Genomic DNA, 16,684 nt, shown 5'->3' with positions numbered 1-16,684 from the left:
AGCTGAGTCATAAACATGGGATGGGTAGGGGGAAAACGAGACAATCATCGACACACAGGGACGCAATCTGATAGTGGAAAATGAGAGGGGATAAGGCACTGGGATGGATGGACAGATGCACTTATTTGCAGGCCGATAGATGAGGCAAACCAGTGTTGGGGGGGGGCGGTTCTGGAGGCTCTGTAGAAGTCTCTGTGGTGTTCACTTCTTCCCTCATGATGTCATTCTATGCTTATTAAATTATTCATCTGCTCTGCAGGCTTAGAGGCTAATGGAGTCTCTCCCTCCCTCTCTCTCTCTCCCTCTCTCTCTCTCTCTCTCTCTCTCTCTCTCGCTCTCTCTCAATTTCTCTCTCTCCATCGGTCTCTAACCCCATCTGTTCCTCTCTTGTTTCTCTACTTAACCACCTCTCTCTCCTTTAACTGTCCTACGTCTCTTCTCGTCTCCGCTCTAATATAATTACATTACTTCCAGATTAATGGCTGTCCTGTGAATAAACGAAAACTGACAGGTCATGACATTCAGTCTGATAAAGTTATACCTCCCTGATTAGGGTTAGTTCAGAATAATAATCAGATCATTAACAAATGCATTCATCCTCAGAGTTTTAGATCTCAGTGGTCTTCATGTTATTGCGTCTGCTCCTGTATTTCTTCTTCTTCCTCTTCCTCTCTCTCTCTCTCTCTCTCTCTCTTTCTCTCTCTCCCTCTCTCTCTCCCATCCTCTCCACTCTCCCATTCTCCTTTCTGTTTCTATTTTTATCTACTCTATCTCTCTCTCTCTCTCTCTCTCTCTCTCCCTCTCCCTCTCTTGTTCTCTCGTCCTCTGCTAATTATCTCTCTACCCTCCTCCAGCGTTTTGCTCTGCTGGATTCATTCTGTCTGTCGGCCTGTCTGTCTGCCTGTCTTCATTTTTCATCCAGTCTTACTGTTCACTCCTATCTTTATCTTTCTCCATGTCCCCTCCAGACGGCTCTCTGAACGCTCCAATCAGATTTGGTCTTTTTGAATGTGTAGGAGTGCTACTGTGGCTGTAAATCAAGCTGTAGTTTAATGTTGGTGGGGGTTTTTTTCTCTGAACAATGGACCCATCTCATCTCATTGTAGGAGTGTCCTGCACATTAGCGAATCAGTCATAGCCAATTCTGTTGCTTATGTCTTTTATTTTTAGTTTTATTTTGTTGACTAGTGTTTTTTTGTTGTTGTTGTTGTTATTTTTTTTACTTAACTTTTTTTGTACTTATCAGCGCCTCATGGAGTTCTAAGTGGAGTGCGTTATTCCGTGAAAATTCACAAGTTCAGGGTGGTGTAAACACGTGTATATGTGAGAAGTGTTAGAGTCTAGGGGATTTTTTTGTTTGTTTGTTTGTTTGTTTGTTTGTTTGTTTGTTTGTTTTTGTTTTGTTTTGTTTCTTCAGTAGCGTTCTGATTGTTCACATTCCTGTGAATGTTTAAGTCAGTGACCAGATGTTTGGGTCTGTACCTTTAAGAATCAGAGGAGGAGGGTTCATACAATTTTACACCAATCACAGAGCAGAAAAAAACCCTCACAGTTGTAGGAAAACAGGAACAGGAAAGTGAAAGAGGATCTTCAGAGAAACAGATCGGGTAAAGTCAAGGTACATGAGCCTCACAAAATTTCATTTGTTTTCAACCTGATTTATGATTCGGAATAGACACAATGTCAGATTATCATACTGTAGTGTTGTTTTCTCTCAGAAAACAAGGGCAAAAGACCTCTTCTCAGTACTGTCTCTCTCTCTCTCTCTCTGTCTGACTCAGCAGCTTCAACCTTGTGCTTAGTTGGTGAGATCAAGAGTTATTGTATATTGAGCCATTCTGCCGCAGAGAATAAGCTAAAAGTGCCGCACTGGGGTCAGCTAAGCCTGCCAGCAATTTAGTTGTCATCAGGGTTATCAAGGTCAGGGAAATCTGATCCCAGAACAGCACTCAAGGGACATTTGAGTGAGGAGAAAGCTCTTAATGTCACAAACGCTCTCTGTGGAGAGAACGTGGAGCTTTTCCCTGCAGGTATAAAAGCTACTGGTCAAAGTCTTATTTTAACAGAGCGTGAGACAGACAGAAAGACAGAAAGGGAGAGAGAGAGAGAGAGAGAGAGAGAGAGGGAGAGAGAGAGAGAGAGGTGAAAATTGAACACATGAAGCTTCTAAACAAAACCAGGGTGCTGTGTTTTTGTTTTAGGATAGGATTTGTGTTGTTCTGTTATGTGTTGAAAAGATTTCATTTGAGAGTAACACTTATAAGGAACTATGTAAATGTGTGCTGTTTCTTGAAAACTGTACAAAGAGTCAAGGAAGGAAAATGTGGTACACACTGTGACTTTCTCTGTTCCACTGAATGTTTTATAGATTTACATATTTGCTGTGTTGTTGTTGTTTGTTTTTCTTTTGATGACGAAAAGGTTATGAAACGTTCTCCACTTTATGTGAAACGTGCATGTTTATGAGGGAGTAATTTCATTTTTTTTGTTTTGTTTTGTTTTGTTTTTCCTCAAATTTACCTTCATATGTACATAAATGCATTTTCTCTCTTTCAAAAAGTGACACTAACATTCTCTCCATTTCTCTCTCTCTCTCTCTCTCTTTCTCCTCCTCCCCCTGTTTCTTTGCCACGTCCTGTGTTTTTTTTTTTTTTTTTTTTCATTTTTCATTTCATTTTTCTTCTTTTCCTCATTCTTCACTACTGCCTCCATCCCTCTCTCCTTTTCTCTTTTCCTCTTATGCTTCCGTTCAACCATAACCTCGCGCCCCCACCCCCCTTTTTTTTTAAACTTCCGTACTGAAATATAGTGTCTTCACCTCCCTTATCTCTGGCCCTCCCCTACTCTCTGCCCTCCCCTTACTTCCTGCACTCCTCCCCCCCAGCCCAGTTTTCTCCTCCTGGACGGTCATGTTTTTACAGCGGTCAGTTTGAGAGGTCTCCTCTCTGTCAGGGTCCCCACGACACGCGTCGCCACGGTGATCCCGCCGCCACAGCCGTTAGCAAAACCTGTGCGGATTCCCTCTACTCTGAATCGGGCGCTGTCGTGGGCGCCCTCTGTCGCCACGGAAACGTCTGCGTCGATTCCCTGTACCGCGACGGTGAAGGTTCCGACCGCGTTCTCGATTCCCTCTACCGTTGCGGCGGCAAAGGATACGGCTTCAAAGCCGCCGTCGCCGACGACTATTGCCGTGGTGACGGCTACGGCCCCAATTTTGACTCCCTTTACGATGACGTCGTCGATTCAAACAGTAACGTCGATTCGCTTTACGGTTTTGACAAACAGAGGAAGACGAGCCTTCATCTCGATTTGAACAGACAAGCTAGCGTTCGCACACAGGATGTCGGTGATGTGACCCCATATAAAAACATCGACGTTTTAAACTACATCAACGCACGAAACCTAAACGGCAGCAATTACGCAAACAGAAACAACGTTAGCATCGAAGACTCGTTGATCACAGCAAATCTGACCAAACCAAGGGCCCCTGATCCCGTATGCGACTCCGCACTCGATCAAAACAGCAATAAGAAAACAACGCAAGACCCCAGACTAGACTTTCCACCTTCTCTCCCTGCTTATTATCTTCACCATCCCAAAAACTGCCCCCTGCACAAAGGTGCCCCCCCTCGCCTCTCCCCCGTGGGGGCTATTTCGCCTCCGATCAGGTCAGGCGTTCCCGCCCCAGGGGCAGACGTGTCCCGTCTCTGTTCGCCTCTGTTCCCTCGTAGCCATACCCTCCCTGCGCTTGCTGCCCCTCTCTATTACCCCTACCTTTACAACCCCCCTGCTCCTGCCCCCCCCAAACTGCCCCCGACCCCCCCGCAGCTTCACCCTCAGCAGAGTCCACCACTGATCACTCTGAGTAAGGGCTCTCAATGTTTCTTCTGTCTCTCTCTCTTTCTCTTTGTCTGTCTCTTTCTTTCTCTCTCTCTCTCTCTCTCTCTCTGTCTCTCGCTCTCTCCCTCTCTTTCTCTGTCTTTCTCTCTCTCTCTCTCTCTCTCTCTCTCTCTCTCCCTCTCTTTGCTAATCTCTCTTCTGCTTCTATGTCTATGATTCTGTCATGTTATCTCGTTCATCACTCTTTTCACTGTTTCTCACTCAACTTGTCTTTCACTCACTCACTCTCTCTCCTCTCTCCTCTCTCTTTTTTATCTCTCTCTCTCTCTCTCCCTCTCTTTCTCTGTCTCTCTCTCTCTCTCTCTTTTGCTCTCTTTGCTAATCTCTTTTCTCTTTCTATGTCTATGATTCTGTCATTTTATCTCGTTCATCACTCTTTTCACTGTTTCTCACTGAACTTGTCTTTCACTCACTCTTTCTCACTCACTCTCTCTCCTCTCTCTTCATTATCTCTCTCTCTCTCTCTCTCTCTCTCTCTCTCTCTCTTGCCTGTGTGTGGTGTGTCTTACTGTGATTTGTGCTTCTGTTTTAATTTGCTTCTGCTGGTTGGGTTGTTTGGTTTGGTTTGGTTTGGTTTGGTTTGGTTTGTTTGTGGGAGTCTCTCTGTCTCAGTGTGAGGCCTCTGTTGCTTTTGTTGCATGAAGCAAACGGCATGAATCGTTTTTTTCTTTTGTTCTTTTTTTCCCGTTTGAAACCATTTTGAGTCCTTTTTGTGTCAGCCTATAATAATTAGAACGATTTCTGATTATTATTATTTTTGTTGTTATTGTTATTATGATTATTATTGCAGTTTTAATCGTTGTGCCTAAACTGCATCGCGCTAAAGTTGCTCGCGTGCCTAAAATCCTAAATGTTCGTAATGTGGTGAAATCATGTTATGTGTGATATGACACATAAGTGACACATCAACTATGACCACTAGTTCAACACCTGTGAAGTTGAATTATAGCGTTTTGACCCTAAGAATGTTGACGTTTCCTCTTGCATGTCTCTTCAGTTCTTAATCTGCTTTTGTCCCCGGTGTCATAGAGAGTTTGGCCTGTGTTTGTTTGTTTGTTTGTTTGTTTGTTTGTTTGTTTGTTTACCCCCCCCCCCCCCCCCCCCCGCACCCCTCTTTTCCTGTTGTATTGTTTCTTGTGCATGATTTCAGTATGTTGAACTTGTGTGGAGTTTCTCATAATCTCAAACACATGGTTTGTAAATGTTTTATAAAAGGACAGAACAGTGATCTGAACTGAACCTGGTGTATTTCACCGTTACTAAAATGACTGATTTGTAAATGTTTTATAAAAGGACAGAACAGTGATCTGAACTGAACCCGGTGTATTTCACCGTTACTAAAATGACTGATTTGTAAATGTTTTATAAAAGGACAGAACAGTGATCTGAATTGAACCTGGTGTATTTCACCGTTACTAAAATGACTGATTTGTAAATGTTTTATAAAAGGACAGAACAGTGATCTGAACTGAACCTGGTGTATTTCACCGTTACTAAAATGACTGATTTGTAAATGTTTTATAAAAGGACAGAACAGTGATCTGAACTGAACCTGGTGTATTTCACCGTTACTAAAATGACTGATTTGTAAATGTTTTATAAAAGGACAGAACAGTGATCTGAACTGAACCTGGTGTATTTCACCGTTACTAAAATGACTGATTTGTAAATGTTTTATAAAAGGACAGAACAGTGATCTGAACTGAACCTGGTGTATTTCACCGTTACTAAAATGACTGATTTGTAAATGTTTTATAAAAGGACAGAACAGTGATCTGAACTGAACCTGGTGTATTTCACCGTTACTAAAATGACTGATTTGTAAATGTTTTATAAAAGGACAGAACAGTGAGCTGAATTGAACCTGGTGTATTTCACCGTTACTAAAATGACTGATTTGTAAATGTTTTATAAAAGGACAGAACAGTGATCTGAACTGAACCTGGTGTATTTCACCGTTACTAAAATGACTGATTTGTAAATGTTTTATAAAAGGACAGAACAGTGATCTGAACTGAACCTGGTGTATTTCACCGTTACTAAAATGACTGATTTGTAAATGTTTTATAAAAGGACAGAACAGTGAGCTGAATTGAACCTGGTGTATTTCACCGTTACTAAAATGACTGATTTGTAAATGTTTTATAAAAGGACAGAACAGTGATCTGAATTGAACCTGGTGTATTTCACCGTTACTAAAATGACTGATTTGTAAATGTTTTATAAAAGGACAGAACAGTGATCTGAATTGAACCTGGTGTATTTCACCGTTACTAAAATGACTGATCTGACCACATTTACGGCCCCTGGTCCGAATACCGCATCTACTCTAGTCATCATATGATTTACTGACAAAAATGGTGTTTGTTATAGTGTTCTCACAATTTCATCAGCGTATTACAATAATACATAATTACAAAAATATCCTTAGTTGTATAGAGAACTATAAATTTGGTTTTAACAGTTAGTTCTGAAATGAAGGTATAAATATATACTTGCATAACTGGTTGTGTCGTACAATTCAAAATTATTTCTTAAAATGATTTCTTAGAGAACTATGTTGTTTGATCATGTGGACTGATTCTGTAATAGAGATGTTTATTGGATGAAGGTCTGTGACTTCACTATTGTGTGTTTCTCTGTGTCAGCTGTTCGGAGTCTGTCATTCGCTGGTTCAGTCCAGAAAGGCGGAGCTTGGATGGGCGATGATGAGAGGACCCCACACGATGGGCTGTCCTCTGCCTGCCTGCAGGAAAAGAGAGGTATGAAACAAACAACCTGCAAATGCAGTGAAAAAATTGTGCGTGTGTGTGTGTGCGCAAGTGCATGTGTGCATGTGCGTGTGCGTGTGCGTGTGCGTGTGCGTGTGCGTGTGTGTGTGTGTGTGATTCTGTGAATGATGTAGAGGAAGAAACACATTTAGGCTTTACAAAAACAATTTCAGTCAGTGGTTGTAGTCACATAGACTTATGGCCTTGCTACAGTCATATCATTCTGTGTGTGTGTGTGTGTGTGCTTTTTCCCACAGCTCTGGTCAGTTCAGTTAGTGTAGCAGTGGAGGCCATCTTATCTCAGTTCAGCTCTTCAAGGACTGTCGTTCAAAAGGTTAGTCTCTCTCTCTCCCTCTCCCTCTCCCTCTCTCTCTCCTGCTCTCTGTCTATCTCTCTCTCGCTCTCTGTCTCTCTCTCTCTCTCGCTCTCTCTCTCTCTCTATCTCTCTATCTCTCTCTCTCTCCTGCTCTCTGTCTATCTCCCTCTCTCTCTCTCTCTCCTGCTCTCTGTCTATCTCTCTCTCTCTCTCTCTCCTGCTCTCTGTCTATCTCTCTCTCTCTCTCTCTCTCTCTCCTGCTCTCTGTCTATCTCTCTCTCTCTCTCTCTCTCTCTCTCTCTCTCTCTCTCTCTCCTGCTCTCTCTCTGTCCTACATCATTACACAGAAAAACGCTGATAATCACAAAAGAGAGTCTGTTGTAGAAGATTCCAGAAGCTGCTTTTCAAAGTGCTTCTGAAGGAAAGAAATGTGTGTCGAAGAATCATTCCTTCTCCGCTCTCTCTTTCTCTCTCTTTCTCTCTCTGTCTCTCTCTTTCTCTCTCTCTCTCTCTCTCATTTTCTCTGTCTGTGCCTTCTCCTCTGTTTTCCTACTTTTGCCTCTTTCTCCATCTCTCTTTCTTTCACCAGACTCTGTCTGTAGACGAGGTAATTAAGAGCTGACATGCACTCTGTCTTAATCTCCGTAGATAAAAACATGTAATGTAACCTCACTCTTCATCTAACCCCCTCTGTTTCACCCTCTCTTTTCCTGTTTTCACATCTCACCTCTCTTTCTCTCTTTCTTTCTTTCTGTTTCTCTCTTTTTTATGTCTTCCTTTTATCTGTTCCTATCTACTTTGCTACGTATTTCTCTCTTTCCTAAATCTCTCTTTCCTCAATCTTTCCCCCTCTTGTTTCTCTGAGGTCTTTTTTTGTTGAACTTTATTTTCTCTCACCTTCCCCTTATTATCTTTCCTCTCTTTTCAATCTGTCCCATTCTTCTTCCTTACACTCTTTCAAATCAACGTCACACCCTCCCCCCGTTTTTGTCCTCTCTCCTTCTGTTCTCCGTTCTGCCTCTGCTCTGAATCCCTCTTTCCACCCTCCACCGCTTTGTCTCTCTCTCTCTTTCTCTCTCCCTCTCTCTCTCTCTCTCTCTCTCTCTCTCTCTCTCTCTCTCCCTCTCTCTCTCCCCATCAGGCTCTCTCTGGAGACAGTAATGTGAACCCGTCCCTGGGTCGACTGGTCGTGCAGTGCCTGTGTCCAGCTCTGCGAAGCCTCCTCTGTGATGGACTTAAGCCCCATCAGAGTGACCTCATTGCGGGCAGGAGGCCAAATTCACCCTGGGGATTAGTTCAGGCCTCCACAAAACCAGGTATGAGCATGATTCTAATCACAGAGACAAGCCTTGGTAAAACACACTCTTTCTCTCTCCCTCTCTCTTTCTCTCTCTTTCTCTCTCTCTCTCTCTCTCTCTCTGAAATCCCTGCAGTGGTGAGTCACTCATCTTTGTCATCCCCCTCGTTCTGTTGAGCATCTCTCTGTTTCTTCCACTCCTCTGTTCTCTCCTTCTCTCCTCCTCCATTGTATCTCTCTGTTTCTTCCACTCCTCTGTTCTCTCCTTCTCTCCTCCTCCATTTTATCTCTCTGTTTCTTTCACTCCTCTGTTCTCTCCTTCTCACCACCTCCATTTTATCTCTCTGTTTCTTTCACTCCTCTGTTCTCTCCTTCTCTCCTCCTCCATTTTATCTCTCTGTTTCTTTCCCTCCTCTGTTCTCTCCTTCTCTCCTCCTCCATTTTATCTCTCTGTTTCTTTCCCTCCTCTGTTCTCTCCTTCTCACCACCTCCATTTTATCTCTGTTTCTTTCCCTCCTCTGTTCTCTCCTTCTCACCACCTCCATTTTATCTCTCTGTTTCTTTCCCTCCTCTGTTCTCTCCTTCTCACCACCTCCATTTTATCTCTCTGTGATTGGCAGGGTATCCGTCCATTCTCACAGCACTCACCAAGCTATCTCTATAAAAATGAGTCGTCTACGCAACATTATGGATATTCACAAAAGTGACGTTGTTCTGGATTAGGAAATGTTAATAATCTATGTCAAATCATGTCAGTTCAGTCTTTCCTTGTCTAAACAGTCAGTCTGAGATTAAAATAGCACAGGATCCAAAGTGTAGTGGAGAGCAGGGAGACGTTAGAGCCATCATTCAGACAAAATAAAGTCCTTTCTCTCACGTCTCTGTCTTCATCCTCACCTCTCCCATTCACCCCTCATTCACTCCCATTCACCCCTCATTCTCTCCCATTCACCCCTCATTCACTCCCATTCACCCCTCATTCTCTCCCATTCACCCCTCATTCACTCCCATTCACCCCTCATTCTTTCCCATTCACTCCTCATTCACTCCTCATTCACTGAGAGTATGATTCTGGCTGAGTGGAGCCATCATTCAGACAAAATAAAGTCCTTTCTCTCACGTCTCTGTCTTCATCCTCACCTCTCCCATTCACCCCTCATTAACTCCCATTCACTCCCATTAATTCTCATTCACCCCTCATTCACTCTCATTCACTGAGAGTATGATTCTGGCTGAGTGGAGCCATCATTCAGACAAAATAAAGTCCTTTCTCTCACGTCTCTGTCTTCATCCTCAACTCTCCCATTCACTCCCATTCACCCCTCATTCACTCTCATTCACCCCTCATTCACTCCTCATTCACTCCCATTCACCCCTCATTAACTCCCATTCACCCCTCATTCTCTCCCATTCACCCCTCATTAACTCCCATTCACCCCTCATTCTCTCCCATTCACTCCTCATTCACTGAGAGTATGATTCTGGCTGAGTGGAGCCATCATTCAGACAAAATAAAGTCCTTTCTTTGACGTCTCTGTTTTCATCCTTACCTCTCCCATTCACCCCTCATTCACTGGGATTCACTCCCATTCACTCGCATTCACCCCCATTCACTCTCATTCACTCCCATTCTCTCCCATTCACCCCTCATTCACTGGGATTCACTCGCATTCACTTGCATTCACCCCTCATTCACTCGCATTCGCTAGCATTCTCTCTCATTCAGTCTCATTCAGTCTCATTCACCCTCATTCACTCTCATTCACTCTCATTAACTTGGCTTCTTTAGTATGGTTCTGGCTGAGTGGATGTAGCTTCATCAATGCTTATTGATGCTTTGATCAAAGCATCCGTAAAATCAATCTGAAGCTTAAAATTACTGAATGGGCAATCTAGTGGCGAAACAAGCAAAAACATGCTTGCATTGTAACAGTTAAACTCACTCACACTCTCTCTCTCTCTCTCTCTCTCTCTCTCTCCCTCTCTCTCCCTCCCTCTCTCTCTCTCTCTCTCCCTCCCTCTCTCTCTCTCTCTCTCTCTCTCTCTGTCTGTCTGTCTCTCTCTCTCTGTCTCTCTCTCTCAGGCGCTGGGATCCAGGCTCTACACAGCCTGCAGGTTCGCGTGGCCCAGCTGCCCCAGCTCAGGCAGAGTGGACACAGGTTTAACTCTTTCCTCCTCGGCCTCCTCAAGTGAGTTCCAGTCTCCAGCCTCAGTGCTCCTCTGCACACTTAAAGAGATTATAGTCTCCCCAAGGCTCCGTGATCTGAGCTCGCTAATCCGGCTCAGCGGCACAAACCCCTGTGACAATACTGTCGATGCTTTAAAGCTGTCTGCTTTCAGAACAACAGTAGATGACATTTAATTAATTACTTTTTTATTCTTATCTGAGTGGATGATTCAATTTGAACATTTAAATATTATCTCCTCTTGTCTGCACTTTCTCTCTCTCTCTCTCTCTCTCTCTCTCTCTACCTGTCTTTTTTTTTTCTTTGTTTCTCCCTCTCTCTCTGTCTCTTGATCTTTTTCTCCTCTGCAGTATAAAACTGCTGGATTACTGGATTTCACATTTGCAGTCCTGCAGTGGTAAGATGTTTGCACACAGTGAACACTCTTGGTCGTCATACAGATTATCACCTGTAGATGGCAGTGTTTTACCCTGTAAACGCCAAGCTTTATATAGACTCAGTGAATGTAAACCCTGTAAACTCTAAACTTTATAAAGTCTCAGAGAATGAAAACCCTGTAAACTCTAAACTTTATAAAGTCTCAGAAAATGTAAACCCTGTAAACTCTAAACTTTATATAGTCTCAGTGAATGTAAACCCTGTAAACTCTAAACTTTATATAGTCTCAGAGAATGAAAAGAGATCAATGAGAGAACATGAAATTTACAGTGACACAGTTAAGTCTGTGTCGCTTCACTGAAACCTGTTTTTTTGGGGGGGGGGGTTTGAGGGAAGCAATCAACAATGAGTTCTTCAAAATGGTTTCAGATTTAAAGTGTAACAAAGAGAGTAAATTAAATTCCTAAAACTTCCTTCGTTATTAAATGAAAACTGGGACAGAGTTGTTGATAGTGTTTGCTCTGTTACACAGTATCAGTATCCTGATCATGTTACATAATTATCTGTTATTGATTTCTGTCTACTCACATACTGTCTGTGCACACTTTGATGTATAAGTGTTCTCTGTAACCTTACTGTAGCCACTAATAACTGACATTTGAGGGGGAAAAAAATCTATGAACTAGCTACAGTGAAGGCATTGCAGGGGTTTTCAGAGAAATCTACTGGTGTATGAACAAATGTTGTTTCTTCCTCCCTCCCTGCCTCCCTCTCTCTCTCTCTCTCTCTCTCTCTCTCTCCCCCTCTCTCTCTCTCTGTCTCTGTCTCCCTCTCTCTCTCTCTCTCTCTCTCCATTTCTCAGATGTGTTGGAGACGTACTATCGTCCCTCTTCCTTCATGCGTCTGTCGCTCGGTTCCTGTCAGCCTCTCTTTGAGGAGCTTCTCCTACTGCTGCAGCCGCTCTCCCTCCTGACCTTTAACCTCGACCTCCTGTTTCAGCACCACCACTTTGACCCCGCCTCCCCGCTCCTTTCTCCACCCAATCACAGCCCAGACACACCCCGCCCACCAGGCCAGAGCTCAGGCTTCCGACTGTCACCCAAGGGGCCATCTCAGGACCGCCCTGAGAGCGCGTCAGAGTTCGACATCAGGGGCATGGATTTACAAGCGGCCAATCACAGCACTGAAAGCTCAGAGAGAGCCAATCCTACAGCCAGTCCAAGTTCAGGGGCGGTGGCATCGTGTAAGGGAGAGATGAGCCCTCAGCTGCAGTGGGTGCGAGAGAAAGAGATTGCGCCCCCTGTGGTTGAGAGCGTGAACAGTTTTTCTCAGCAGGCGGGCCAGGCTCTTCAGCAGGGCTGGGGGGTGGTGTTGAGTTGGGGAGAGCGTCTGGGGCAGAACTGGGGCGGTTTGGTCTCCTCTGGGTTAACAGGCACTGATGCTCCTACCTCAGCAGACCATGTGAAGACAGACCTGTCTCCAGATATGTGTCCAAAGCCAGGCTGGGGAAGCGCAGGGCCCAGAGACGAGTGCTCTCTGTCGGAGAGTGGAGGGGCTGGATCCTGGAGGTTCAGTCGGCTGTTTGGAGCATCTAGAAACCCCAACAATCAAACAACACCAACCCCAGCAAGCAGGTAAACACACACACACACAGAGAGAGAGAGAGAGAGAGAGAGAGAATACTGGTCCTTAGTAAGAGGAGACAACGATCTCTATTACAGACATTATTGTCTCTCCTGGGTACATATCTGTCTGGTTGGATGCAATACATTCGACACATTCTTGTCTCTCTCTCTCTCTCTCTCTCTCTCTCTCTCCCTCTCTTTCAGGCGTCCATCTCACTGGCTGTCCCCTGGAGTATCAGTTCTGACCCGTATGGCTAATGCCGGCCCAACCCTGCTGGCCGACAGGATAGAAGCGGAGAGAAACGGAGAGAAAGAGAAAAAGGAGGAGAAGAAAGAAACTGGAGAAAACCCGAGAGGCCTCAGGTGAGATGCTCTGAATCACAGGACTCTTCTCTTCCCGCCCCTCAGCTTCCCTTTCACCTCATTGGCTGTTTCTCATGTCAAACAAAGTTTTCCTCTGAAATGATGTGAGGAGAGAGTAATGCGTAATAATTGTGTTTAATATTTATCATAATAATTACAGTGATTATGTTTGGTATTGATCATAATAATTACAGTGATTATGTTTAGTATTTATCATAATAATTACAGTTCTTATGTTTATCATTTATCATAATAATTACAGAGATTATGTTTATGATTATAGTATAGCAGCGGAAATGGGATTGATTGCTTTGTCTGTCTGTCAGGGCGGTGAGAACTCTATGTGACCATACGGGCACAGGGGAGGAGCTGAGCTTCAAGAAGGGGGAGGAGCTTGTTGTCCTAGGTGGTGTGGACCAAGACTGGATTCGCTGTCGTCAAGGAGACAAGGAGGGACTTGTTCCCATTGGCTACGCTTCCCTCATTATTTGACTTTCCCATCTGTGATTGGATGATGGTGTGAGTGGAGGCAGGGGGCTGCAGAGATCAACATGTGACTGAATGAGAAATTGATAACACGTATTGATGTAGTAACTAGTATCTGTTTAAATGTTGACCTTCCACCTTTGTTGCCTGGTTTGTGATGTCCCAGATGTTTTCTGCTACTCTCAGCATTCAGTTTAAAAACAATAAGTTACTTTAAACTTACTGTACAAATTATACATATATACATATAACTATATATACATATATATATATATATATATAACATACATTTTGACTGAGATAGATAGACAGACAGATTGATAAACAAGACAAAATCATTAGATAGCAAATCGCATTCATGTTTTGGACCTTAAAAAAACAAAACAAAATATAAAAAAACAGATTGTGTCATTATCAGGTTATTGTATATTAACCGACCATAATTATAAAGATATCAAACCTCTTTCTCACTGAAGTCCCAAATCAGTTGAAGATTTGAGCGAGCACGAGAGGCAGCTATGTATCTGTGTTTGCGTCATCAGTAGAGCACAACCGCCCCCTGCGTAGCTGCCGTCTGTGGACCAGGCTGCAGTATTAGCAGTATAGCGATATATCATAAGCACGAATGGATGAGTTCTGTTCATTATCGCCTATACGTTAAATATCTATTCTATAACAGGAATGCTCAAAATGAATGAAATCGAATTTGTATCCTTCTAAGTACTTAAGAGAAATGAAGACTTTAAAATAGCAACTGCCTTTTAAAGAGGAGAAAGTTATGATTTACCCGTCTGCTATTGCTCTGTATCCCTTTCAAATAACATGTTATCGATTTTCCTTACAAAGAAAAGGATTAGATCTTTTACAAAGAAAAACATATATATATATATATATATATATACATGGACTATTGTATAGCAGAGATTAAAACGCTTAAAAAGCTTCGAAACTGAACAGAGGTGTTACGTAATTGGATCTAAGTAATCCCTAGTATGTTTTTTTATAAAGTTCAGACCAAATTTAACTCCCAAACATTACGTATGGCCAGTCTATCGTAGCGTTTATTGATTGACAGCGGTGAGGAGCTGTCACCTTTGTGTAACATTGTAGAACTATTATTATTCTTATGGTTTCTCTAAGTGCTAGTAGGCTAGTAGCTGTAGTATATATTGGTCTGGTTGTTAGTTTATCATCCTATTTATGTTGGAGAGCGCGTCGACAGTTCGCGTGTTGATTTCCTAACGTCGTTGGCTTGATATTGAAGACTATGCATATACCGTACTGTATGACTCACAACGCTTGTTGTCGCTGAGGTGAACAGTTGATATAATTGGGATTTCTCTGTGTGTGTTTTTTTTTTGTTTGTTTTTTTGAATGATGAATGATCTGGATCGGGATTTTGTCCGGATTTTTTATTTTAAGATCTCATCTACTTTCAAATGTCTACTGCGTATGTACCAGCACTTTCTCTGACTCACAGATGTGTCTTTATGGAAACAGCTGTTCACTTGTCCAAAGGCGTGATTTTGAGCCCATTTCATATTAAGTCTGCCCAAATAACTGTCTAGGGTATTTACCTCAAAAATGAATTAGAAATTATCTTTACTTTGCGGTCTCATGTAACACAACAAATTCCTAAATACGGGCGACAAAAGAGAGGAACGTAATAATATGCAAGATCAACCTGTGTCAGTGAAGTACCCTACTTGAGTGACTGGGTTTTGTCGTCATTTTCGTCAGTGCTTCCTTCACGTGTGCCCGTCTTCTCTTAATTAACAAAACGGCGGTTTTAACGAAGACTCTGTGAGGCATTAGTGTTATGTTTGCCATTGCTTCAACAGTCAGCAGAGTTCAGAACTTTAGTCATTCAGCAGAAAAAGACACAGGGGTTAAATGACGCGTGCTGGAATACTGGCACAGAAACCAGTCTATCACATATTACAAATGCTTTGACCCAGGTTTAGTGCTGGGAAGTATACTCGCGTGTATCGATGCTGTTTTTTTTTCTTTGTAGTATTTGAACGCTCCGATACGCACGGTCATCGTGCCTCATGGCCATCACTCCGTAGACACAAACAGTGTGAGCAGCCGCTTCGCTGCCAATCACGTATGCCTTGAAGCATGCGCAGATTTTTGAGCGTCAGAAACATTTCTGCTTTATCTTGATGAGCGATAACATTTGAAGTCTGTCCATCGTCACGGACAGGAACGGAAGAGTTACTGTCTGTGGTCGTGGGTTAGTGCGTTTCAGTGTTTCAGAGACTTTTCCGACACGTTCAGAGATGTGTCACACGGCGTGTGGTGTGTGCTAAAAGCCACAGTGAAGCGTCGGCGCTAACACAGGTGTGACGTCATCATGTCGTCCAGCAGAGAAAACCCTCAGCATCCGCAGCGTTGAGCGTCGCCCCGCGTGACTGTGCGTTTGTGGTTTTTATTTTACTTTTTTTGTCTTTCCTTCTCTGTCCATCTCTTAAAACAGGAGCCAGACATTCCAGTTTTTTTCAGGGAAAGATTCAGACAAGAAAGAAAAAAGCGAATATCAGTGCTGAGTCATTCCAATCGATGTAAACTATTTTTACTGGTCAGCTCACTGGAAATGGAGCCGTTTCACGTTACATCATTTTGATACATGTAGCTTTTCCCCATACTCCTGTGAATTTAAAAGTTTGAGTCTAAGACAGCCCTCGTGTACAGGGAATAAAAGTGTTTAAAAAGTGACACAGCTACCTGTAGGCTATTATCTAATTAAATTATGATCTAAAATGAAGCTTTTTGAACAGGGGGAAAAAGGTTGAGGAGTAGTGAGATATAAAATATTCACTGACATCTCTTGTGTTCCTAAACTAACAGATAAGGTTAGACTTAGGTTTAGGTAAAACGTAAGGTTGGAGCAACTTGAGGTTGAGAAGTTTATAGATGTATGAAAAATAGCACGACCACTGGATCAGTCTTTTTTTTATGAACACTTATAGGAACAATATTGGAACTAGATTATTTTAGGAATTGTAGGCAGTCTCAATTTAGGCTGTGCTAGCGTGACCTCACTGGGGAAATTTGCAATGGCCTTTTAAAGGTCGAAACATGTCAATCAGGAATTAATGTTCACACTCATTTATTTCTCTTTTTTTCTTGGGGTTTTTTTTTTTTTTTTGGTTCCTTTGGGCATATTCTTACGCTTGTGAGTTGTAATCTTAAATGCATTTGTTTGACAAAGTGTTAATTGCACAACTAATTGTGATCCATGGTGAATGATGTGTTATTTATCGATTTTATGTTTTTTTTATGAAACTAATTTAACTGCTCCAGATTTGTCTCTCCCCCTGTCTATTTCTCTCTCTCTCTCTCTATCTATCTGCTCTGTG

The 16,684-nt window shown here is 42.8% G+C and overlaps 1 protein-coding gene across 1 annotated transcript; it reads left to right on the top strand.

The window, feature by feature from the left end:
* Positions 1 to 1,595: 1,595 nt before the first annotated feature.
* Positions 1,596 to 13,481, top strand: rusc1 (RUN and SH3 domain containing 1). The gene is made up of 10 exons (XM_030784612.1): positions 1,596 to 1,618; positions 6,549 to 6,662; positions 6,929 to 7,005; positions 7,577 to 7,594; positions 8,129 to 8,303; positions 10,368 to 10,473; positions 10,821 to 10,867; positions 11,711 to 12,482; positions 12,678 to 12,836; positions 13,163 to 13,481. The coding sequence occupies exons 2-10, from the start codon at positions 6,599 to 6,601 to the stop codon at positions 13,326 to 13,328; spliced, it is 1,584 nt and encodes a 527-aa protein (XP_030640472.1). The 5' UTR covers positions 1,596 to 1,618; positions 6,549 to 6,598; the 3' UTR covers positions 13,329 to 13,481.
* Positions 13,482 to 16,684: the final 3,203 nt, after the last annotated feature.

Source organism: Chanos chanos, chromosome 9 (assembly GCF_902362185.1).
Source record: "Chanos chanos chromosome 9, fChaCha1.1, whole genome shotgun sequence".
NCBI classification, from domain to species: Eukaryota; Metazoa; Chordata; class Actinopteri; order Gonorynchiformes; family Chanidae; genus Chanos; species Chanos chanos.
This window is presented reverse-complemented; position numbering and strand designations above follow the sequence as displayed.